At 41.8% G+C, this 26,085-nt stretch overlaps 1 protein-coding gene across 3 annotated transcripts in view; it reads right to left on the bottom strand.

Moving 5' to 3' along the window:
- The window catches only part of veph1 (ventricular zone expressed PH domain-containing 1), a 203,885-nt gene extending 183,834 nt beyond the window's left edge, over window positions 1-20,051 (bottom strand). For 2 of the 3 annotated variants that reach the window (XR_013886325.1, XM_080185580.1), the window contains exons 1-3: window positions 19,794-20,051; window positions 14,354-14,659; window positions 9,794-10,009 (exon numbers count right to left, since the gene is read on the bottom strand). Coding sequence is in view for 2 of the 3 variants with exons in the window: in XM_080185580.1 (XP_080041706.1) it covers window positions 9,794-10,009; window positions 14,354-14,527 (390 nt within the window). In the remaining variant the exon portion in view is untranslated. Of the gene's footprint in view, window positions 1-9,793; window positions 10,010-14,353; window positions 14,660-16,753; window positions 16,837-19,793 lie in introns of all 3 variants that reach the window. The other variant, XM_080185581.1, reaches the window with a different exon arrangement.
- Between the last annotated feature and the right edge of the window lie 6,034 nt (window positions 20,052-26,085).

The following is a 26,085-nucleotide window of genomic DNA, read 5'->3' as shown; positions in this document are numbered from 1 at the left end:
ATTGACTGGCACTTGAGGCACAAATGTAATTTGTCACTTGTTAGCCAAGTCTGAATGATGTTCACATGTTGGTGGCTATGCTTCAATTATTAGCTAATGAGTTGCAAATGGTACAGTGCAATCTTCGGTAAGTATCCCCACTTCTGACTTTATGATGGAAGGGTGGTCAGTTATGAAGCTGTAGTGATGATTAGGCCTTGGACCTGAGGAATTCCTGCATCAATTTCCTAGGGACAAAATGTTTGGCATCCAAGAACAACAATCATCTTCCTTATTGCTAGGAGAGACTCCAACCAATGGAGACTTTTCCTTTTGATTCCCAGTGGCTTCAATTTTGCTAGCGTTCCTTGATGCCACACTCAGTGAAATGCTGCCTTTATCTTTATATTGCAGCACAAGAGCCACTTCATTGCATTGTCTTTCACCACTTTGCTGATGATTGAGAGGTAGGCTGACAGGACTGGGTTCAATGCGCACTGTTTTCTGTGGAAAGGACTTAAATAGGCAATTTTCTCAATTGCTGGGTAGATGCCAGTGCTATAGATGTCTGGAACAGCTAGTTCAGAAGCCCAGGTCTTTAGTACTTCTGTGGGATATTGTCATGACCTGTAGTCTTTGCAGTATCTAGTGCTTTCAGCACTTTCCTGACATCATATGGAGTGAATCAAATGGCTTAAAGCTGGCATCTGTGACTTGGGGGACTTCAAGAGGAGACTGAGATGAATCATCCACTCAGCACATCTGGCTGGAAATGGTTAAAGTGCCTCAGCATTGACAGCTATAAAAATGAGGGGACAACATAAATGGTCTGAGCTGTGAATATGGGTGGGTGGGATTATGTTTGGAATAAATGAGAAAAGGAGGATGGGTAGAGTAGTTTAAGTGGAAATTACAGAAAATAAAGGATTCACTTGACATGGAGTTGAACTAAAGACATGTTAGTGAAAAATGTGCCATGCCTGAGTCTTGGGAGGATGATACGAGGCATGGAAGGGGGGGGGTGTGTGTGTGTGTGTGGGGTGGGGGGGTGGGGCAGGGGTGGCAGGATGAAAGAAGATGGTGCCTGCGGAATCAGAGGAGGTACCAAGCTATGATTTAGCGATCACAGCATGCTGCTGCAAACTCACCCACATTATTCTGGGTGAAAGGCTTCTCCATCACATATTATTCTTTTGAAGTCATAACATATTTGTCACATTAATCTTTTAATGTTCCTGCTATAATGAATGCAAATGTTAGCAATTGTATTAATTCAAATTTTCTTCCAATCCCATTTCCTAATTTAATTCTGCCATCTAATTATAGCACAGCAGAAATACTTCTATTCCTAAAGGCACGTGTTCAAATAGCTAAACAGAGTGCCGAGATCTGGTTACCAAATCTTTAAATGTCCTCGGAACAAGAATGAAAATACAGAAAGACAAAAATGTAAAATAAGGAAGTATAGGAAGGGAATAACATAAACTAATTGAAAGCTTTCTTAGATTTCCCATGTTTAAATGCACCCACTACTGCTAGGCAACAAGGGATTAGCATAATAACCTTGTTTTAGGGATAAACACTCCGATCAATTAACACTTGGATTTTGGAAGCTTTGAATAACAAGAGCAGTGTAAACGTTGGGGGATGCCAACAAACCACGAGAAACTTAAAAATGTTACTTTTGTTTGACCATAATGAATTAAGAATCTCTTTCACAACTGGGGGAGGGGGAGAGGGAGGGTTGGGGAGTGCAACAATAAGACGTATAATCCACCGAAAAACAGACTTATTTAAACCAAACCAAAAGCTAGTTCAAGCACAGTTTTGCTTCAAGGCTTCAATAGCTGACTACACAAATGGAAGAATTGACAGTGCTGGATTGAGCAACACTGCTCCATAATGCTCTCTGACAAAGTAAAGTTTATTTATTCGTCACAAGTAAGACTTACATTAACACTGCAATAAAGTTACCGTGAAATTCTGCTAGTTGCCACTGTCCGGCACCTGTTCGAGTCAATGTACCTAACCAGCACGTCTTTCAGACTGTGGGAGGAAGCCAGAGCACCCGGAGGAATCCCACACAGACACGGGGAGAATGTGCAAACTCCACACAGATAGTGACCCAAGCCACAAATCGAACCCGCGTCCCTGGCATTCTTGCTTCCATGCACTTGAATGAGATCAAAATCTCAACTTATATTTTTAATATTAAACAAATGTGAATAGTTTGTACCAAATGTATTGTTACCAAGAGGATGCCACACTGTTAAAGTTTGATGTCACATTAATTACTCTCACATTGTAAACAATGATAAATAATATACAAAATCTCAGTGATATTAAAAATGTTGCAACCTGTTTTAATGCAACATTGTGCTATAATTGAGAAAATAAAACTTTCATTTTGGTTCTGCATGCTCAGTTATTAAGTCTTGTCCCTCTGAGTAATTTTTAAAGTTTAGCTAATACTTCTATATAAAATCTTGGTAACTGTTTTAAGGAATAATTGCTTGGCCAATAATGTGCCCACTGATGCTCAGTCTAGGTTTCGCCAAGGTCATTTGGCTTCAGATCTCATGATAGTCTTTTTTCTTTATTATAAGTCATACATTAATTTATAATTGCACCTGAACCTTAGGAAAAGAATGCTGAGATGCATCATCTTGTCGTCTATGATGTACACCTCTGAGACGTAGACAACAAACAGAGTATTAATAAGCTGAATTAATTTAAGATGTGGACATAAGAGCATGTTCCAGTACCCAGTATCTTACACGGACAATGAGGCAGTGCTGAAAACGATCAGCGTTAGGAGGAAATTAGTGCATAACATCATAGAGACAAAGATGCAATAGCCCAAATCTTCCCGTCATCGGATCGTCATAACACTGGACATACGACCAGAGATGTGCATTGGGACTGTCTGGATGCACTGACCTATGTGGAAATTGCTTGGGACCTTTCAATTCCTGATGGGCAATTTCCCTGCTCCTCAGCACCCTCTACTATAGTCTACAAATCTTGAGTAAAACCTGCAGTCTTTGGATAGTTCTGAGTTACTTATCTGAATTGTTACCCAAGAATTTTTAGACAGGAAAGAGTGAGTTGGGGGTAGGGTGTTAGCGTGGATAGAGGATTGGTTGTCAAATAGGAGGCAGAGAGTGGGGGTCAATGGGTGCTATTCAGATTGGCGGTTGGTGACTAGTGGAGTGCCCCAGGGGTCGGTGCTGGGGCCTCAGCTATTTACCATTTATATAGATGATCTGGAGGAGGGAACCGAGTGTAGGGTGTCGAAATTTGTTGATGACACCAAAATTGGTGGAAAGGCAAATTGTGCAGAGGGTGGTGAGAGTCTACAGAAGGATCTAGATAGGCTGGGCAAATGGGCCAGGAAATGGCAAATGGAATTTAATGTTGGCAAGTGCGAGGTGGTCCACTTTGGTAGGAATAATGGTAGGAAGGATTATTACTTACGTGGAGAAAAACTGCAGCAGGCGACGGTGCAGAGGGACCTCGGGGTCCTTGTGCATGAGTCGCAAAAACCCAGCTTGCAGATGCAGCAGGTGGTCAGGAAGGCGAATGGGATGCTGGCCTTCATCGCGAGGGGGATTGAATATAAAAGTAGGGAGGTCTTGCTGCGGCTGTATAGGGCATTGGTGAGGCTGCAGCTGGAGTACTGTGTGCAGTTTTGGGCGCCGTACTTACGCAAGGATATTTTGGCCTTGGAGGGAGTGCAGAGGAGGTTTACTAGGCTGATGCCGGAGTTGAGGGGGTTGAGCTATGAGGAGAGGCTGAATAAATTAGGCTTGTACTTGTTAGAGTTGAGAAGAATGAGGGGAGATCTCATTGAGATGTATAAGATGATGAATGGGATGGATAGGATAGAGGTGGAGAGACTCTTCCCGCTCAGAAAGGATAGTAGGACTAGGGGGCACAGCCTTAAGATAAAGGGGGAGGGGTTTAGAACGGAGTTGAGGAGGAACTTCTTCACTCAAAGGGTGGTGAATCTCTGGAATTCTCTGCCCGTTGAAGTGGTGGAGGCTACCTCGCTAAATATTTTTAAGACGCGGGTTGATGGGTTTTTGATAAGAGAGGGGATTAAGGGTTATGGGGAGAGGGCGGGAATGTGGAACTGAGCCACGACAGATCAGCCATGATCTTATTGAATGGCGGGGCAGGCTCGAAGGGCTAGTTGGCCTACTCCTGCTCCTATTTCTTATGTTCTTATGTTCTCATCTTGTGTGGGGCTACAGGATAGTTTGGGTAAGAGGGCCTGGGTATGACACCCCGTCAGAGAATCAGTGCAGTTTTGATGGGCTGATTAGCCTCCTTCGGCACTGTAGGGATTCTATGATTCTAACTGTAGAACCCACCACCTTCTCCTTCACCACAATCATTCACAATGACCCCAACTAACCACTGAACCCCCCTCCCTCCACACAAATATCCCCCCAGCTGTCCCACAGATCCAAACTCACCCATTTGTCACTTCATCCATCCTACCCATTCATTCATTCACTCACCCATCCAACCTAGACTTTGAAATATACAGCAGATAGTGCCGTCAAAATGGGGCATATCCTCTCTTCCCCCAACAATACTCCATTGCGGCTGAGTTCCCAGAGCCAGGCTGCACTCTGCATTTCTGGTAAAACTGGGCTCAGAAGACCCAGCAAGAAATATAGAGTAGGATCAAGCTGAGGGGAAATTCGAATGGAGTAGCAATTGGATAGTGATTGCCACTCTTTCCAAGATCCAGGCCAACATTTTGGTCAACAACAAACATAATGAGAAAAAAATCAAAAAGAAAAATGGCTGATGGATATAATGGGCCCAATTTTACTATTTGGAGGCTAAGGGCTGGGTCCGGACATAAAAAGGATCCGAGCCCGGAATCCTCGTTCCAGCGCGCCCATACGCTTTTTGCCGGCTCCCGTCCAGACCATGCTGTGGGCGGGGCTTCGCGCTGCCGGAACGATCAGAGCTCTGAACTGCGCATGCATAGTTTGAAAAAAATCTGAAACAGTGTGCCCGGGCGCGAAAAACAAAGTAAGAAGTCTCACAACACCAACTCAAGTTTATTTACAATAAACTTGTTGGACTTTAACCTGGTGTTGAGCGACTTCTTACTGTGTTTACCCCAGTCCAATGCCAGCATCTCCACATCACGAAAGCCAAAAATAGCAGAGAGAGCCAGGGGAAGGGGAAATGAGCCGCAGGCCCCCCCTCGGCAGAGCACACCCCCAAGCTACCTCGATCTCCCTCCACCATCCTTCTGACCTGCACTCGTTGGACAGCCTGCAGCAGTTTCCTGGCCTTCCGCTGGCATCTGCGGGAGGAGGGGGCGGGCTCAGATGGATCTCTGGTTAGGGGGGTTGCTGGAGATTCTCCCGAGTCCATCCTCCCCCCACCAATCCTCCATCCCACCTCCCCCTCCCCCCCCAGCCAGAGATCCATCTGAGCCCACAGATGCCAGCAGAAGGCCAATGAGTGCAGATCAGAAGGATGGTGGAGAGGAAGCAGCAATCGAGGTAGGTTGGGGGTGTGCTCTGCCGGGAGGGCCTGCCTCCCGGGGGGGGGGGGTCCGATCGTGGGAGGGGGTAGGTCTGCCTCCCGGGTGAGTCTGACCCAGGAGGGGGTGTGCTCTGCTGAGGGGGGCCTGCCTCCCAGGGGGGTCGGATTGTGGGGGTCGGGTCTGCCAGGGTGGTCAGCAGGAGGTCTGCAAAGAGTGTTCGACGAGGATGGGCTTCGGAGGTTCCCTTGCAGAATAGAAATCGGCTTTGGATTTTTATTCTGCAGTTTGATAACAGCGTGGATCTGGAACAGACACGAAGACGGTAAAGTGGGATTTGGTGGTAGAGTTGGGCACGCGGTTCATTAAATTGATTTAAATGCACACCCAATTGGGGTGCGGACTGGATCCACACCCAAATCGGGTATTGGTAAAAGGTGCGATCTGCTCGGATTTGGGTGCAGATCGTGTTACAGGCCCGATGCCCGAATTTAGCGCCTGAAAACGGGTGTGAAATTTTGGTAAAATTGGGCCCAATACTTTGGATATAATTGGTCTATGTGGAATGTGTAAGAGCAGCACTGGGTAGACAGTGAAGGAGATCCATGTGACTCAACCTCTTAGGAAGAAGACTACACTAAAGGACAAGTGAATTTATACAAGTCAGAAAACCCACTGACACATACAAAGACAGGGTCTACCCTTTTATTTAAGAAAGGGGGATGAAAGTGGAGAATTATAGACTACTTAGCCGAACATCAGTACTGGCAAAATGCTACAAATGATTTATTATTAGAGACATTATAACAGGCACTTAGAAAATCATATGATTAAGTAACATAGGGCAGGATCTAGAGCCCGCACACCATGTCCGCAAGGGCTCAAGATCAGGTGAAATCTGAAAATCATAAATTTTGCCAGTGAGATCACAATATCGGATTGTCCCCACCCCCTTACCAGAGATGTAATCAGATTCATGCTCTTGCAGTGCAGCAGGAGGCCATTCAGCCCATTGAGTCTGCATCGACCACAATCCCATCCAGGTCCTATCCCCATAACCCATGCATTTACCCTAGCTGGTTCCCCTAACACTAAGGGGCAATTTAGCATTGTCAATCCACCTAACCCCCATACATCTTTGGACTGTGGGAGGAAACTGGAGCACCCGGAGGAAACTTGCACAAAGATGGGAAGAATGTGCAAACTCCGCACAGACAGTGACCCAAGCCAGGAATTGAACCCAGGTCCCGGGTGCTGTGCTGACCACTATGCCGCCACATAATGGGTGTAAACTTGATTTCAGTACATTTTAATAAATTTAAGTCTAAATTTAAATTTAATTAATCACCCCTCTTGCCAGATTTTCCCCCTCATGAGATTTTCCTACCTCAACAATGTGACCCGGGGCGATGGGCGGTGGTAGGTCACAGATACTTCTGTGAGGGAGAGATTAATAATTTGTTTCAGTGATTGGGGTGCCCTTTAATATTAGCATGGATTGACAATTAATAGTTAATAGTCAAAAAAGAGTAGGAGTGATTGGAACTTTTTTGGCGTTTTGGCTGTTAGTACTTGGACATCAATTATTTACAATCGATGCTGTTAATTGAGATGAGAGAGTTAATCCAAATTTGCTGATGAAATTTAGGTGGTTCCTCATACAAGCAATGAGAGAATACAAAGAAGGTGCAGAAGGATATGAACAAGTTGGGTAAGTGTACAAGAACATGGCAAAGGATAAAGTCATCCATTTTGGAAGAGGACAAATGAAACAGCAGAATATTTTTTGAATGGTGATAGACTGGAAAATGTTAGGGCTCAGGGACTTGGCAGTCCTTGTAAATGAATTATAAAAGTGAATAAGCAGAAACAGCAAGTGACCAGGAAGGCAAAATGGTTTGTTAGTTTTTCTTAGAAAAGGGATTGGAGTGATGTATAAGAGTAAACAACATTTCTCATAATTGGTGAGACCACATCTTGAGTGATGTGCGCAGTTCTGGTTTCCCCTGTCTAAGGAAAGACATTGCAAAGAGGATAGCACAGTGGCACAGTGGTTAGCACTGCTGCCTCACAGCACCAAGGACCCTGGTTCAATTTCTGCCTCATGTGACTGTATGTGTGGAGTCTGCACATCCTCCCTGACTATGTGGGTTTCCTCTGGGTGCCCCAGTTTCCTCCCACAGTCTAAAGATGTGCAGATTAGGTTGGTTGGCCATGCTAAAGTGTCAGAGAGATCAGCAGGGTAAATACATGGGGTTATAGTGACAAGGCCTGGGTGGGATTGTTGTCAGTGCAAGCTCAATGGGCCAAATGGCCGCCTTCTGCATTGTAGAATTCTATGATTCTTCTACAATTCTTGCCCCAGAGTGCAACAAAAACTTCCTAAACTGGTTCCTGGGATGAGGGAATTGTCCAATGAGGAGAGATTGAGTAACCTAGGCCTATATTTCCACGAATTAAGGAGGTCAGCAGGTAAATACATGGTGTTATAGGAATAGGGCCTGAGTGGGATTGTTATTGGTGCAAGCTTGATGGGCCAAATGGCCTTTTTCTGCCTTGTAGAGATTCTATGATTCTTCTACAATTTTTGCTGCAGAGTGCAACAAAAATTCCCTAAACTAGTTCCTGGGATGAGGGAGTTGTCCAATGGAGGAGAGATTGAATAACCTAGGCCTATATTCCCAAGAGTTAAGAAAAATGAGACGTGACTTAATTGAAACAAACATTCAAAATTCCTCAACTTGACAGGGTAGATGTTGAATGTTTTTCTCTGACTTGGGCAATCAGGACATGGGGTCACAGTCTCAGAATAAAGGGCCAGCTATTTAGGAATGAGATGGGGAAAACCTTCGCCATGCGCATTGTTATGAATCATTGCAATTCTCTACCCAGAGAGCTGTGGGTCCTCAGCCGTTAATCATATTCAAGAGAATGCTAGGATTTTGAATACTAAGGGATTGTACAAGAAGATGGAGTGGAATTGGAAGATCGGCCATGATCCTATTAAATGGCACACCAGGCTTGAAGGGTCCTACTCTAGTTCCTGTTCTTGGCTGGAACTTTACCGTACCACCTGCCACGGGATTGAAGTGGGCAAGGGATGGACAATGGAAAGGTCTGTTGACCTTAGGCAGTTTCGGAATGAGCGAGGCCGTAAAATCCCACCCCTTATGTTTTGTGCTCCTATGGAAGGCTGGGAGAGCCTGCAATTTTCCTGTTCATTAAATATACCCACATGCTTTAAGGCAGAAATAAATATATGAACAGACTAAAATTGGGAAAGGAGATGGGGAGGTCCATAAGTGGCAAACTAGACTACAGTAAGTGTGGGCGGGTACATGGTGGGGTGGGAAGTAGGGTGACAGAGACTGATATTGAAAAGGCTAAAGGCAGTTTGTATCCCATTCACCTGGATTCCTCTTCCTCTCATTATTGCTGGACTGGCATTACTGTCAGACCCCAGTCACCCCACTGCCAGACTCTGGCTCTGCATAAATGCAAAACCTGCTCCAAGGTCCTGCAGAGCCACAGCAGAATGCTGAGCCCACCCTTCCTGCACCCCAAAATACAGATCCCAGATCCCAGAACAGAAGACCCAAGCTATTTCTAAAATTATGTTCCTATACCATAATCAGTTTAAGTCAGAGGCATCTAGTACTCAACAATGTTGGTGAAAAACAATTGCATCTATCTAGAAAAAGTGCAGAAAAGATTTACTAGGATGCTACCGGGACTTGATGGATTGAGTTATAAGGAGAGGCTGAATAGACTGGGACTTTTTTCTCTGGAGCGTTGGAGGCTGAGGGGTGACCTTATAGAGGTCTATAAAATAATGAGCAGCATAGGTGAGGTAGATAGTCAATATCTTTTCCCAAAGGTAGGGAAGTCTAAAATTAGAGGGCATCGGTTTAAGGTGAGAGGGGAGAAGTACTAAAGTATCCAGAGGGGCAATTTTTTCACGCAGAAGGTGGTGAGTGTCTGGAACAAGCTGCCAGAGCTAGTAGTCGAGGCAGGTACAACTTTATCTTTTAAAAAGCATTTAGATAATGACATGGGTATGATGGGTATAGAAGGATATGGACCAAATGCGGGCAATTGGGATTAGTTTAGGGGTTTAAAAAAAAAAGGGCAGCATGGACAAGTTGGGTTGAAGGGCCTGTTTCCATGCTGTAAACCTCTATGATTCTATGTCTCTATCACTGTATTTCCAAGTTTTACCATATACATTTACTTAAACATCTCCATAAATCAAATTGTATTTTTTAAACACATCACTAAGTGCTGTTGCTCATAACTTACTTGAAAGATGCAACTCATTATATCAGAAACGATTTTAGCATGGGGAGTATCTTCATCTTTGCTGACAGGTTTCAGATTATGCTCTAAGCACGATTCCCACAAGGTTACTAGAGCCTTTCCATGCTTCTCAATAGATTTTGTCTTCCTGATAGCAGTAGTGATTCGAGTAATGCAGATTTCTACCACTGCCTGATCATTGTCATTCGTCAGATAGCCCTAGCAAAGCAGAGAGACAAAATATCATTGTACTACTTACTTAAACTGCAGAATTTATTTCAAAACTACTCTGATCACTGAAGAAACACAAACTAAATTGTTTTCTTTTGTCATCTTATTGCTTATCCCCACGTGGAGATTTAGGTTCAATCAATCTGGTTGTTAAGTTTTCCTAACAAATAATGTTATTATTGTAGTTAGAACTGAAGCTTACACTGAGTTTACAAGAAATAGTTTGATCCAATGTTAGTCTTTATTTTCTGTGTGAATAATAGTCCTAATCCCAAATGTTCTCACTGATCCATATCCCTTTCTTTCATACATCTGTCTAAATGATTTTTAAATGTCTGTTTCAATCATTTCAAAGTAGGTTGTTAAATGAATACATAACATACGTTAAAATTACTGAGAATTTACATAGACATATTGTTAACGATTTCTTCATTAACACTTAGTTTTCATTATCCTGCAGTGATTAATTCATGGAGAAACAAAGGTCTAAACGTTTATTAGTGTTACAAGTAGGCTTACATTAACACTGCATGAAGTTCCTGGGAAAATCCAGTGGTCGCCACACTCTGGCGCAGACTGAGGGAGAATTTAGCATGGCCAATGCAGCTAACCAGCATGCCTTTTGGACTGTGGGAGGGAACTGGAGCACCCAAGGGAAACACACGCAGGCAGGGGGAGAATGTGAAGACTCTGCGCAGACAGTGACCCAAGCTGGGAAACGAACCCAGGTCCCTGGTGCTGTGAGGTAGCAGTGCTGACCACTCTGGGTGTGATGTGGACAAGCTGTGCATCTGGCCCAGATGATGACTCAAGTCATGAGTTTCTATAATCAGGACACCATTAAACACTAAGTAGCTAATATTAATCAGCCAAATAACCCATAAAAATACTTCCGTTTACCAACATAGAAGACTGGTATTAAAATTACAATAAGTTTATGTTTACATAGGAGAGACTGAGAACACTAATGTCTAAATAGTTGTTTTTCTCAATCTCCACTCACAAATAATCGCATGAGGATAGGTCTTCAACCTGCATCCTGGGTATCAAATAAGCTTTATGGATTAACCACCCCTTATAAAAAACACACAATTTTAAATTTCCATCAAATTCATTGCAAATCAGTTTTAATCCAATTATGAAAATCATACTCAATATTTCTCAGTCAAACCTGAGATTTATGACCAATTCAGTGAGTGTACCTACTGAGTGCCTTTTGAAACTGGAATGATCTCATATTTTGTAATGAAAGGATGATGGGCATTATTCATCAAATCCCAGCAAGGTGTTCACTATCTGCAAATGTGAAAGAATATTATCTCCCATGAAGAATTACTAAAAGCCATTTATTTTGTACAAAATAATACTTTAAAGGAAAATAACAGGAGATGAATTCAGGGTGGAATCTCAGACATCTGATTTTTTGGGTTGACTGCAACCTCTGGTTTTGTGGGGTTAGTTTGGATGTCATCCACAGTCATCTCAACCGGATTCAACATAAGACTTGGAAGTTCACTAGTGTTGAAGTGTCCTCAATTGAGGTACTGTCTTCCACTGTTGTTTCTGGTATTGTCAGGTTCTCAGCAAAGTCTAAGTTTTCGTTTGGCAGTTTGTTGCAGACTTGGTCTCAGGCAAACTAGTTCTAGTTGCTAAAAGTTGCTCAGCTTGTCTTCTCCAAATTATATCGCCCCGAGTTTGAATGATGCAGGAGGCTGGCTCTGCCAGCGTTAATACAATGGCTGGAATCCACTTCCCACTATGGTGTAGTTCCTAGCCAATAGCCCCTGACCTTTCTGAAATACATGATGTTTAGCCCTGTTCTCACGTCACAAAACCTGACTTTGTTGTTTTCTCTTGTCTTAGGTGAGTTCAGCAAATCAAAAGCAGTGCATAACTGTGTTTTATGTGCAATGCCAGAGAACTTTGTGTTGTTGAATATGTTATATTCATTTAGACAGTGATCCTTGCTCACGAGTTAAATTCAATGAATGCTTCATTGTCTGAACCAACCTTTCAGCCAGTTCACTTGTGGCAGAATGATATGGCACGGATCAGATGCGTTGGATTCCATTCTCCTTTAGATAGTTTTGTGAATTCGTGAAAATGAGCTACAGTCTATTGTTGCTCACAAATTGTTCAGAGTAACTGAATTTTGCAAATATCTCACCCTGCCCTTCTATTGTCCTCTCCGAGGACATAGTCTTCATAATGGTGACTTCAGGCCATTTAGAGTACACATCTGCAGCAATGAAAAACATTTGTCCTTCAAATGGTCCAGCATAATTTAGATGAACTCTTTGCCGTGGCACTTTTGGCAATTCCCACGGATGCAATGGTGCTAATGACAGCAGATTTCGAACTTGTGTACAAGCTGAAGACATATCCACCTTCTCCTCAATTTCACTACCGAACACTGATCACTAAAAATAGTTTCTGGCTATTTCCTTCATCCTTACTCTACCACAACTGACCTTCATGAAGTTGGTTTAGGACACTTTCCTTAACAGTGCTGAATGATGACCCTCATTCCCCAAAGGAGAAACATAGCTTCAACTCCAGTTTGTTCCCACATTCTTGCCACAAAATACCACGTTCATAACTTCTGACAGTGGTATATCATTTCTGGTTTATTTCTTAAACTGGTCTTGTGGTTACAGGAGTGTTATTGGCCCCTTCAAAATAGAAAACATTACCACTCAAACTACTCATTGACAACTCGTTAAGTAAAGGTAATCTGGAGTGTCCACTAGTGTTCCCATGGAGATTTGATTAACAACATTTTATCAATTATGTGCTGACCATAACAAGTCCATCCCTGCACCCAGCTTACTGCTTGAGATAGAATACTGGTGCACAGCTGAGTAGCATTGTTAGTGATCGATGGATGGCCTGTTAGGAAAGTAAATTTCCTTCCAGATAGACATTGGTTCTGAAAACAATTCCTAGAGTTTCCTGTGCATAGGTCATTTCTGCTTTGTTCAAGGGTCTTGATGCAAACCGATTGGTTTTTCTTCACCATTGATAGTTACGAGGGTAAGATGGGTATAGAGCGATATGGGCCAAATGTAGGTAATTGGGACTAGCTTAGGGGTTTAAAAAAAAAGGTGGCATGGACAAGTTGGGCCAAAGGGACTGTTTCCATGATGTAAATCTCTATGACTCTATGATCACAAGCCAGTTGCACGAAGTGCATTAGTACTTCTGACTTTAATAATGCCTCCTTAGTTTGTATGAAGGCCTTCTTGCACTAATCCACCCTTTACAGTAACTGTTACAGCTCCTTCCAGGCAGAGTTGGTGGTGAATTTCTATTCATCATTGTTTTCTCCAAAACCTTTGTTCAAATTTCGATTCCTTCAATGACCACTACCGATATTTGACATCCCTCCATCGCCACTTTTGGCATGGCAATACTTTGAACTTCTTACTCCTTTTCAAACGTCTGCAGCACGGATCGATGATTTTCTTTTTTTATTTCTCTGGGAGTTTGCCAGTGTGGTTATGACCTCCTAATCATTGGTTTCCTTTGTACGATTTTCAAAGGATAGGTTTGCAGACCACAAAGGTACAAACAAGAGTTTTATTGCAAAGGTGTTTACTCTACAGACTGTCAGCTTCCCCACACAAGTATCCAAGGGCATCATCAATATGTCACATGATTGGAACAAACGTGAATACACAACAATCGGTTAATGGAAAATTGTACCAGATACTGCTGAACTAGCAACAAATCAATGTCTGGTATTCTTGTTACATTAATTATACTCAATGCAATTCCAACAATGCATGCAAACAGCACAGTGGCACAGTGGTTAGCACTTCTGTCTCACAGGACCAGGGACCCAGGTTCAATTCTGGCCTTGGGTGACTGTCTGTATGGAGTTTGCACATTCTCTCCATGCCTGCATGGGTTTCCTCTAGTTTCCTCCCACACTCCAAACATGTGCAGGTTAGGTTGATTGGCCATGCTAAATTGCCCCTTAATGTCAGGGGGATTAGCAGGATAAATACATGGGGTTAGAGGGATAGGGTTTGGGTGGGATTTTTGTCAGTGTAGGCGCGATAGGCCAAATGGCTTCCTTCTACACTGTAGGTATTCTCTGATTCTAATTGAATTATTTCCAATTGCTCAAGTGTCACTTTTTAATCTACAAGCAACATCTGAACTAACAGCCATATCAGTTGCAATTGTTTTTAAATTTATCCAATGCATTCTGAATGCACTACTCAAAAAGGTGTACTTTTGCTTTGTCTGATTACTGTGAATTAGATCAATATAAAAAAAAGGAGAGTTTCTAATATTAAATTTATGGCACTGTTTATTGATACTTACTGGTGAAGAAGAAATCTCTTTTATTTGCTCAAGAGCTTCTGATAGACAATCTTCAATTTCAGCATCCTCCAAGGAGAAGAGATCTCCTGCACGAGACAGATCCTTCTGCCCTAGCACCACAACAAAAAGTTGATGCATAACGGACAATTCTAAGTCAGTGCAGACTTCATTCATGTGTATCCAATTGCTCAGTTAAGCCGACAGGATGGACAAATTCTTCAAAGTTTAAGAATGTGGATCAAATGTTGAAACCAATTGGTGTTCATATCTGCAAAGGTGAAATCACTCCACTGTCTCATGCTCTATCTGAAAAACAATGGGTTACAGAATAAGATATCTGTTTGAACGCACAACAGCAGCATTGGTTTGAATGCAGTCTTTGAAAATTACAGTGGAACCCATTTAAATTCAGAGTCAATCCATTGATAATTTGGTCAATCATTTTCTAAGAAACTTGTGAAGCATAGCTTTTGCTGCAACATAAGGATATAAGGTACTAAATGCCTACATTAAGTCCTACCATCGATAATGAGACATAATCAGATGATCTGCTTTAGAGATGTTGGGAGATAAATATTGGACAGGATAATAAAATAACTTTCCTGTTCTTGCTTGAATGGTATCATGGCATCTTTTACATACCAAATAAGGCAGATGGATATTCAGTAAATGTCCTATTTGAATGTTCAAATCCATGTCAGAAGTATCTGGTGAACGAAAGATTGAACTTTGCTTTAATTTCCAATCAAATGCCATAGACGAGTTGCAAAGTTCATATGGGAATGATATCAGTTGAATGATTTAAGGACGTGACTTGATTAAGTAGCATCTTTAAAAGGTCAGGAAGGCTGGAATGTCACCTTGTAGTGGGCCATATTTACGGTCTGAATACTGACATACAATCTCATACAGTTAGCACTGTAAACCTTTCACTCACTTCAGAAAGAGCAAACAAGCTTTTTATTTGGTTCTTTCAAATGCCAACTTAACCAAACAAACTCTGCAAGACATTATCTCATATTTGACACTCCATTTTTGCCAGAATTTGCTAACTGAGTGTCCAAACAGGCTGGTTGTTGCTCAGAGGAAAACATTTCAAAACAATTCCCCTCGCCTTAAAGGGTAATACAGGTCCTAGTCTTAGACTGCTGTACGGCAGCATGGTGACACAGTGGTTAGCATTGCTGCCTCACAGCACCAGGGACCTTGGTTCAATTCCAGTCTCGGGTGACTACCTGCATGGAGTTCACATGTTCTCCATGTCAGTGTGGATTGCCTCCTGGTGCTCTGGTTTGCTTCCAATGTCCAAAGATGTGCGGGTTAGGTTAATTGGCCATGTTAAATTGCCACTTAGTATCAAGGGATTAGCAGGGCAAGTATGTGGGGTTACAGGGCTAGGGTTTGGGTGAGATTATTGCTGCTGCAGGCTTAATGGGCCAAATGGCATCCTTATGCACTGTAGGAATTCTATGATTTGCTGAGTGCAATCTATAAAAATATGCTGTCAACTGCAAACTCCAAACACACAGTAACCCAAACCAGAAATCAAACCTAGGTCCCTGGAGCTATGAGATAGCAGTGCCAACTACTGTGCCACCCAAATATATCTGGTACAATCATAACTAATACACTTCATTTTTCCCTCATAAGATCACTAAACCTCCATAAATTTCATTAATATTTCTAAAGATAACTTTTATGCCATTCTTCTTTGCATCTATTACAAGGTAAGTAGATGATATTTCCTTGCCACAAATCCTAGTTCATTGCACAGCTTCTGAAATTATTTCAAATGCACAAGTTCTCTTTTAAGAAAGCTTACCCCATCTGATATGCCAACTTTCACAGAATAAAGCACATAATCCTGAAAGTTTATATTATCACAGGTATAAATTGTATTTCGTCTTAACTGCCTGCTTAAAGCAATGCCAATGAATGAGCACTTTTTCTTGTCACATTATTCAAACTGATCTTATTCTACAACAGTATGGAGTATCTGCACTGTATATCACCGTTTGAACCGACAGATTATTGTAAATGCAGCTTACAAATTAACATCTTGGTAAGTGTATCAGTAATACAAGGAATACCTAGCTTTAAGGCAGCAAACCTTTGGGGTATTTGAGGTCAAGCTGAACTAATCACCTCAATGAACTTCCTTTCAACTCAGCAGCTTTCATGATGCCTATCACCTGCCACTAAATTTGACATAAATGCAATGGTTTAATTCCTAATCAGTTGGAATTAAATTGGAGAAAATAATGATTGGAAACACAAGGCATGACTGTTCCATCATACTACATGCATATCATAGCATGATATTATCAAAAAAGCAGTTAAATTTAATTTATTTTTCATTGCATTGTGTATGAAAAAATTGTAAAGTTTTAAATTAAATACATTGCTCAATTTTATTCAAAGCAGATTTCAAAATGTTTCCAAACACTGATGTTTCTTATGTTTCAGTAAAGAACTGTTCCAATCTGTTAAGAGAAAGAAGAAACGCGGATGCCAAGTTATAAAGACTTCACCGTCTTTCATCACAGCTGATGGAAACTCAAACTGTTTCATATACCTCTTCAGCTTTGCTGGAGTCCATTATGGGAATTCTAATGTAAAGCCAAAGCCACTGGGTTCCCAGGCCCATTACAATGGAGCTGACACTATAGTTACTATTCATTCCACCAGGCATTAAACTGACAAACTCAGCAGGTAGGCATCAAGCGAGTTGCCTCAATCCTCTACACGCAATAGTTTTACTGCTATCATAATATTCACCAGTGAGCTTGACCTTCATAATCATTAACTATATTTAACAGAGTTAGAACAAAAAAGCTAGTGTAGTTATAATACTAGTGCAGCAAAGAACAGAAGATCAATTAACAAAACTAGACAGGTATGTTTTCACTTCAGTGAAAGTAGCCATGGTGGATGATAGAATTACAACTCAATATTCAGTCCAACTGCCATATTATAAAACGATATATCAATGTAAATTATAAATTGTTGTTTTATTTTCCTGCTGAATAAAGTGAAGTAGCAGTGCCTTAATGTAAACTGTTCATGGTGGCAAATGGAGAAGCTGCTTTTTTTGGCATAAAAGGTTTCAACATGATGCAGAGCGCTGTGTCTTTAGAAAAATGATGTAAGATTTTAAAAAGAAGGTATTTCATGAAGAATTTTCTATAAAGACAGTGCTCTTTTAAATTTGCATGGGAGCCATCAAGTCAGGATATTTTCCCTACTTCAAGGTTTATAAATAATCCTTTTCATCTAAATGAATTAATGAAGGGTGTTGAAATAAATCATGATTATAAAAAAGAAAGAATGCTGATCCCTGTTGGTAGTCTAGACTTTTTTAGCTGATTAAACTGTGACTGTACTCATACACAAACTTGGAAGCTACTGGGGATAAAATTCCTCTGCAGCAGTAGTACAAAATGGGCAAAAGTACTTAAATTCAAAGAATCCCTGCAGTGCATCATAGAATGCCCACAGTGCAGAAGGAGGCCATTCGACCCATAAAGCCTGCACCGACCACAATCCCACCCAGGCCCTATTCCCGTAACCCCACATATTTACCCTGCCCATTGCTCTGACGCTAAGGATCAATTTAGCGTGGCCAATCAACCTGACCCGCACATCAATTAGCAGCCAATTTTACAGATTGCTGACTATCCTTTTCCATTGATCTGATGTTATGGATATACAAAATTGTGTCCATAGTCTCTATTTTTAGCTAAATAGGTTTTCTCCCAATGGAGACAGTGTAAAACAGCAATCCAAACTGCTACCAATTCACATTCTACTAATGTGGATTTTTCAGCAAATTCTTTCACAGTCTCAAACATGGTGCATGCCTGACATTTGTCTTGCCATGACAAAAACGGAGACTGCCAATTAAAAACAGAACACTTTTGCTATCTGTCCCTTCTGATGTGAGAACTATTTTTAAATTGCATGTCTTTTCCTCTACAGAACATTCAAACATTCTTAAACAACCTATTGTCAATGTTTAATGCATTTAACAATAAAACAGAACCTATGCACTGCACAATTGAAATGTTTACACATGTGTGCACTGGATTTAGAAAAGAATGTATTGGTATAGTTACAGACAGGTGCAACACATTGGTCTTCATTTGCTTAAAGCCAAAAGAAAGTTAAATCAGATGGCCCCTGAGTGAATATTCATTGTACTAAAGGATAACGCCCCAAATTTCTCACAGTATACCAGTTGTGGCCTTACTGAGGTTTGAGGTTTGTTTTTATGAGATTAGCCATTTCACCTCAATTTTTAAACCTGTTTTCATAAAACCACGTGATTTCTTTATGACTTCATCACAAGTGGTGTCACCTTTGAAGTTGTGTGAACTTGACTGCCCAAATCCCTCTGCCCTTCTACATTACCCACTATTTCCCTACATTATGCAATTGCCCCCTTCTATCTGTTTGCTATCATCCAGCACTACAGTCCTCAAACTATATCTTTCTGACTGCCCTTTAAAATTCTTTTCTTCCTTTGATGGTATTGATGGTCATGCCACACTCTCTGCAATCCATAAAGCCCTTCCGCTTTACAATCTTAAAAGCCCTACTTAAAATCTTTTTGACCAAGCTTTTGATCAGCCCTTCTAACGTCTCCATTAGTTTGGCGTCCATTCTCTTAACTTACATTTGCAGTGCCATACAAATGCATGTTGCTGTCATTAGTATTTCAAATGTAATAACACTATGTAACAAAGCTATGCCAACATATGTTGAGACAGTGTTAGTTCAAAATAGGATTTAAAAAATTGAAAATTATACAAATTGAGGGTCAAGCTGTGTACTACCATTCACCATGCACAATCATCCTGCCAATTTGATCTCTGCAAAATCAGGTTCAACACATATCTTACCACTTTAGCAATATGAGAAACAACATGCAATTTTCTTCTTGGGACAGAACGTTTCTGTTAATTTTTTCAATCATTAATTCTTAATTCCTGTTTCAATTTATTTGTAACATTCGGTTTCTTGAAATAAATTTTGAAAAGATATGCAATGTAATGAAGTGCAGTGCTGGGCATGAAATATGCAGTAAAGGCGCACACAAAGTCAGCTGTGAACCGTGCTAACTTGGAACGGGTCCTCAATTTATAAAAAGTTACTTGTGTGACCGGATTGTTAATTGTTATGCTAAACTGTGGCATTCACGCGAGCTTGGTTTGGCCAGTTTACATTCTTCCATTGTTTTACACAAACAAAAGCAAACACAATTTTGGTTGCAAAACTCAAAAAACAGAAGAATCATTCAGGCCAAACCGCAACTGAAAATTTTAGTCAGTATTTAAATAGAATGAAACAAATTACAGTTTAGAACTACTGAACCCCCTATTTCCCCATTGCTATTCCTTGCACTGAAAGAAACATGAGTAAGTTAGAGATATTGTTTTACCTGTATGCTAGCAGTCCCAGTAGGCGAACTTGTGATCAACTTACTCTGAAGGTTCCTGCTGTCTTTGTATTGTAACACACAGTACACTGTAGTCATGGTTATGAGAAATAAAAGGCAATGGAAACTTTCTGTTGAAACCATGCACTTCCAGCAATCTATTTAACTGTTGTGGGCTAGGAATGCAAAGAATGCAAGCTGTAAAATGTGTCTAAAACTGAGTCTTAAGTGGCACGGTCAGCTGGTAAGGCTTGATCTGAACAAAAACAACAATTGACTGGAACGAAGTTCTAACCAAGTTTTTGCGCAAAGCACAGGAACAGTTTAGCTATGTGATACTAACAGCCCCTGTACTGTGTATGGCACTCCCCCTTTAAAATGAGGCCAATGAAAGAAACAGGACTCTTTGTATCACTACTGAGCTATTAATTCCACGGGAAGAAGACGGATGAAGAGAATCCCTACTTGCAGCAATTTGAAATTACTTCCATAATTTCTCAATGGTGTTCAAGAATTTTAATGATGAATTGTTATGTTTTTCATATCAATAAGAAGCTCATTACTGAGTTCTTTTCAATCTTATGCACAACTCATGGAATCCAATGATGATCAATATCATAGTCAGGTTTGTAAGAAAGATGTAATTTTAAACAACTACAGACATAAAAACTCTGAAGTTATACACGGTGGCACAATGGTTAGCACAGCTGCCTCATAGCAGTAGGGACCTGGGTTCGATTCCCAGCTTAGGTCACTGTCTGTGTGGAGTCTGCACGTTCTCCCTGTGCCTGCATGGATTTCCTCCAGGCGATCCAGTTTCCTCCACAGTTTGAAAGACGTACCAGTTCGGTGCACTGCTCATATTAAATTCTCCCTCAGTGTACCTGAACAGATGCAAGAAGGTGGTGACCAGGAGATTTTCACAGTAACTTCATTGCAGTGTTATTGTATGCCTACTTGTGACACTAATAAATAAACTTCAGGTGATGCTACTTTATGTAGTTATTTCAATCAAATAAATTGAACTCAACAATTTTGAGAATGTACAATAAAGTTTATTTATTAGTCACAAATAGGTTTACATTAACACTGAAATGAAAACCCCTGTGTTGCCACACTCCAGCATCTGTTCGGGTAAACTGAGGGAGAATTTAGCATGGCCAATCCACCTGACCAGCACATTTTTCAGATTGTGGGAGGACACCAGAGTACCCAGAGGAAATCCATGCAGAAATGGGGAGAATATGGAAACTCCACACAGACAGTGACCCAAACTGGGAATTGAACCTGGGTCCCTGGCACTGTGAGGCAGCAGTGCTAACCACTGTGCCACTGTGCTCTTTCAAAGGTTATGAAAACTAGGACCATTAGTTGTACCAACTAAAATAATGTTGCTTTACCTCCAGGACCATGAGTTATGTACAGGGTATAGAAACCCCATGTTGTGACATGCTTGGGAGAGAAGAATTGGCATGGAGATGTCAGGCATATCATTTTGCATGATCTTGGCTACCTTCTGGGCCACACCCATAGCAGCTGTATAGGGCATTGGTGAGGCCGCAGCTGGAGTACTGTGTGCAGTTTTGGGTGCCGCACCTGCGCAAAGATATTTTGGCCTTGGAGGGAGTGCAGAGGAGGTTTACTAGGCTGATACCGGAGTTGAGGGGGTTGAGCTATGAGGAGAGGCTGAATAAACTAGGCTTGTACTCGTTGGAGTTTAGAAGAACGAGGGGAGATCTCATTGAGACATATAAGATGATGAATGGGATGGATAGGATAGAGGTGGAGAGACTCTTCACGCTTAAAAAAGACACTAGGACTAGGGGGCACAGCCTCAAGATAAAGGGGGGGCGTTTTAGAACGGAGTTGAGGAGGAACTTCTTCACTCAAAGGGTGGTGAATCTCTGGAATTCTCTACCCGTTGAAGTGGTGGAGGCTGCCTCGCTAAATATTTTCAAGAAGCGGGTTGATGGGTTTTTGATAAGAGAGGGGAGTAAGGGTTATGGGGAGAGGGCGGGAAAGTGGAACTGAGCCACGACAGATCAGCCATGATCTTATTGAATGGCGGGGCAGGCTCGAAGGGCCAGATGGCCTACTCCTGCTCCTATTTCTTATGTTCTTATGTTCTTTCCATACATCCATCTTCAAATTTTAACACAGTATATGTTGGGAATTGTGGTCAATTGTCTCCCCCTCATTCACCTAACAGTGATTAAAAATGTAAATATCGTGCATTTTTCTGAAGCCAAGGATATTCTGCATTTCAGCATCTCAAGTCTGCAGCTAGTCAGCAACATTTTTTATTCATTTGAGGATTTTTCTAGCTAGACCATCAAGGCCATCACTTATTACTCACCACTTGATAAGGTGGTGGAGAAATACCTTCTTGAGCCACTGTCATCCGTCTGGTGTAGGGACACCAACTGTTCCATTATGAAAGGAGTTCCAGGAGTTGGATCTAGCGACAGTGAAGGAACGACTATATATTTACAAGTCAGAATGGTGAATGGTTTGGAGGGAAACTTCCAAGTGGAGGTATTCCAATGCATCTGCTGTCCTTGTGCTTCCAGATAGTAGAGGTTGTGGGTTAGGAAGGCGCTGTCTGAGAAGCCTTGGTGAATTCCTGCTGTGTATCTTGTAGATGGTACACACTGCTGCTATTCTGCATTAGTAATGGAGAGAGTGAATATTTGTGGAAGAGGTGCCAATCAAGCAGGCTACTTTATCTTGGATGGCGTCAAGCTTCTTGAGTGTTGTTGGAGCTGCACTCATGCAAGCCAGTGCAGAGTATTCAATTACACTCCTAACTTGTGCCTTGTAAAATATGGACAGGCTTTAGGGATTCAGGAGGAGAGTGACTCACTGCAGTATTCCTAGCCCCTAACCTGCTCTTATAGCCACAGTATTTATATAGCTAGTCCAATTTCTGGTGAATGGTAACCTCCAGAATGTTGATAGTGGGGGAATTCAGTGATGATACTGTAATTGACTGACAAGGGGTGATAGTTAGATTCTCTCTTGTTGGAGATGGTAATTGCCTGGCACTTGTGTCGTGCAAATGTTACTTGCCCCTTGTCAGCTTAAATATTGTCCAGTTCTTGGTGCATTTCGACATGGACTGAGGTTTGGTGAGTAGTGCTGAACACTATGCAATCATCAGACCTTATGATGGAAAGATAGTCACTGATGAAGCAGCTGGAGGTGATTGGCCCTTGAGCACTATCCTGAGGAAATCTTGCAATGATGCCCTGGATCTGAGATGTTTCACCTGCAACCACCTTCCTCTCTGCCAGCTATAACTCCACCAATGGAGGTTTTCCACCTGATTCTCACTGATCCCAGTTTTGCCAGAGCTCCTTGATGCCACACTCAGTCAACCTTGATGTCAAGGGCAGTCACTCTATCATACCTCTTGCATTTTGCTCTTTTGTCCATGTTTAAACCAAGACAACAATGGGGTCAGGAGCTGAGTGACTCTGGTGTCAGTGAGATGGTTATTGCTAAGCAAGTGCTATTTGATAGCACTGTTGATCATTTCCATCACTTTACTGATGACTGAGAGTAGACTGATGGAGTGATAGTTAACAGAGTTGGGTTTTTTCTGCTTGTTGTGTACAGGACATACCTGGGCAATTTTCCACATTGCTGGGTTGATGCCAGTGTTGTAACTGTACTGGAAGGGCTTGGCAAATTCTGTAGCAAGAGTCTATTGCTGGAATATTGTCAGGGCCTTTGCACTATCCAGTGCCTTCGGCTGTTTCTTCCAATCACATGCAGTGAATCAACTTGGCTGAAGACTGGCATCTGTGATGGGGAGTCTGGAGGAGGCTGAGATGGATCATTCACTTAACAGTTCTGGCTGAAGATTGTTGCGAATGCTTCACCCTAATCTTTTGCACAGATGTGCTGAGCTCCCCTATCATTGAGGATGCAGATATTTTTTGAAGCCTCCTCCTCCAGTGAGTTGTTTAATTGTCCACCACTTTTCATAGTTGGAAGTGGCAGGATCGCAGAGCTTAGATCTGATTATTTGGTTGTGGTTTTCAGCATAGGAATCTGTACAGGCAGATCAACTAAAAGCAGGATAAATCCAGTTCAACCAATTACTACCCTGGAAGTCTACTTCCAATCATTAAAAATGTGATGGAAAGGGACTGTTAATAAGCATACCCACCAGTCCCCTTCTCAATGATACTCAGTTTGCATTCTGCCATCTTCTAATTTCATTGCAGCCTTGATCCATGGACAAAAGAGCAGAATTCCTGAGGTGAGGTGAGAGTGACTGCTCTTGATGTCAAGACAACATTTAACTAAGTCTGGCATCAAAGAGCCCCTGTAAAACTGAAATCAATGGGAATCAAGAGGAAAGCTATTCACTGACAGGTCACCATTGACCAGAAACTTAAGTGGGCCAGATACATAAATACTGTGGTTACAAGAGCAGATCAGAGGCTGGGTAGTCTGTGGAAAATAACTCACTGACCATCCATAGCTTTCCCAGCATCTAAAATATACAAGTCAAGAATTTGATGGATTTCTCCCCACTTCTATGGGTGAATGCAGCTCCAACAACACTCAACGATCTGACGACCATCAAGGGCAAAGTAGCCCTGCTTGACTGACACCTCATTCACTGCCTTAAACAAGCATTCCCTCTACAACAGAAATAATGTGGCTGTTGTCTATACCATCTGTAATTGCAGCAGGACACTGAGTTTACTTTGTCAGCATCTTTAAAAGCCATTATATTATTCCCTTGAAGGATAAGGGCAGTAAGTGTATAGACATCTCCATGTTCCCCTTAAAGTCACTCACCATCCTGACTTGGAACTCCCTCAATCTCCCTTCAGTCAAAATCCTGGGACTCCCTCACTAACAATATTGTAGCTGTACCTACACTACAGTAACTGGAGCAGTTTAAGAAACATAGAAGCATAGAAAATAGGAGAAGGAAGAGGCCATTTGGCCTTTCAAATCTGCTCCAGCGTTAGAATCACTGAATCCCTCCAGTGCAGAAGGAGGCCATTCGAACCATCGAGTCTACACCAACCACAATCCCACCCAGGCCCTAGCCCTATACCCCCACATATTTAATAAAAACAAATAACTGCGTATGCTGGAATCTGAAACCAAAAGAAAAATGCTGGAAAATCTCAGCAGGTCTAGCAGTATTTGTAAGGAGAGAAAAGAGTGATGTTTCAAGTTCAGATGACCCTTTATCAAAGCTGACAAAGCTTTGACTTGGAGGGCCGAAGGGCCTGTTTCCTGTGATGTATTGCTCTAAGGATCTAAATGCGTTGGAAGCAGTTCAGTGAAGGTTTATCAGATTGATACATAGAATTGGTTGGTTGTCTTATGAGGAAAGGTTAGACAGACTAAGCTTGTACGTGTTGGAGTTTATAAAAGATGACTTAATTGAAAAATAAGACCCTCAGGGGTTTTGACAGGGTAGACGTGGAATGGATGTTTCCTCTTGCTGCTTCACGGCTCCAGAGACCTGGATTCGATTCCCGGCTCGGGTCACTGTCTGTGTGGAGTCTGCACATTCTCCTCCTGTCTGCATGGGTTTCCTCCGGGTGCTCCAGTTTCCTCCCACAGACCAAAGATGTGTGGGTTAGGTTGATTGGCACTGCTAAAATTGCCCCTTAGTGTCCAGGGATGCGTAGGTTAGAGGGATTAGTGGGTAAAATATGGAGGAATATGGGGGTAGGGCCTGAGTGGGATTGTGGTCAGTGCAGACTCGATGGGCTGAAGGGCCTCTTTCTGCACTGTAGGGTTCTATGATTCTATAACTAGGGGTCACTGTTCAGAAATAAGGAGTCACCCATTTAAAACAGAGATGAGGAAATTTTTGTCTCTCAGAGTCAGGTGTCTTTGGAGTTCTCTTCCTGAGAGGGTTGTGGAAGTAGAATATTTTTAATCTTTGAATATTTTTAAGGCAGTGGTGAATAGATTCTTGTTAAGCAAGGGGATGAAAGGTTATCGGGGTAGGAGGATGCAGATTTGATTTCACTATCAGATCAGCCATGATCTTGCTCCATGATTTTGGAGCAGGCTTGAAGGCCCAAATGGCCTACTCCTGCACTTGAATAGTATACATGATCTTCTTCAGTGTGAATAAAAACAGGGATGTCAATTCATAGAAATCAGTACTGAAAAGCATGATTTACAATAAATTCACAGCAAAGCAAGCTCAGCTTAATATGAAGTACAATTTTCATATCCATCTCTTACAGGAGAATCCTATAATGTAACTCATGCAGTCTTAGTCTGAGAAATCAGATGATCTCCTATG

The sequence above is a fragment of the Carcharhinus amblyrhynchos genome, chromosome 3 (assembly GCF_965287045.1).
Source record: "Carcharhinus amblyrhynchos chromosome 3, sCarAmb.v2.hapA, whole genome shotgun sequence".
Taxonomy (NCBI): Eukaryota; Metazoa; Chordata; class Chondrichthyes; order Carcharhiniformes; family Carcharhinidae; genus Carcharhinus; species Carcharhinus amblyrhynchos.
This window is presented reverse-complemented; position numbering and strand designations above follow the sequence as displayed.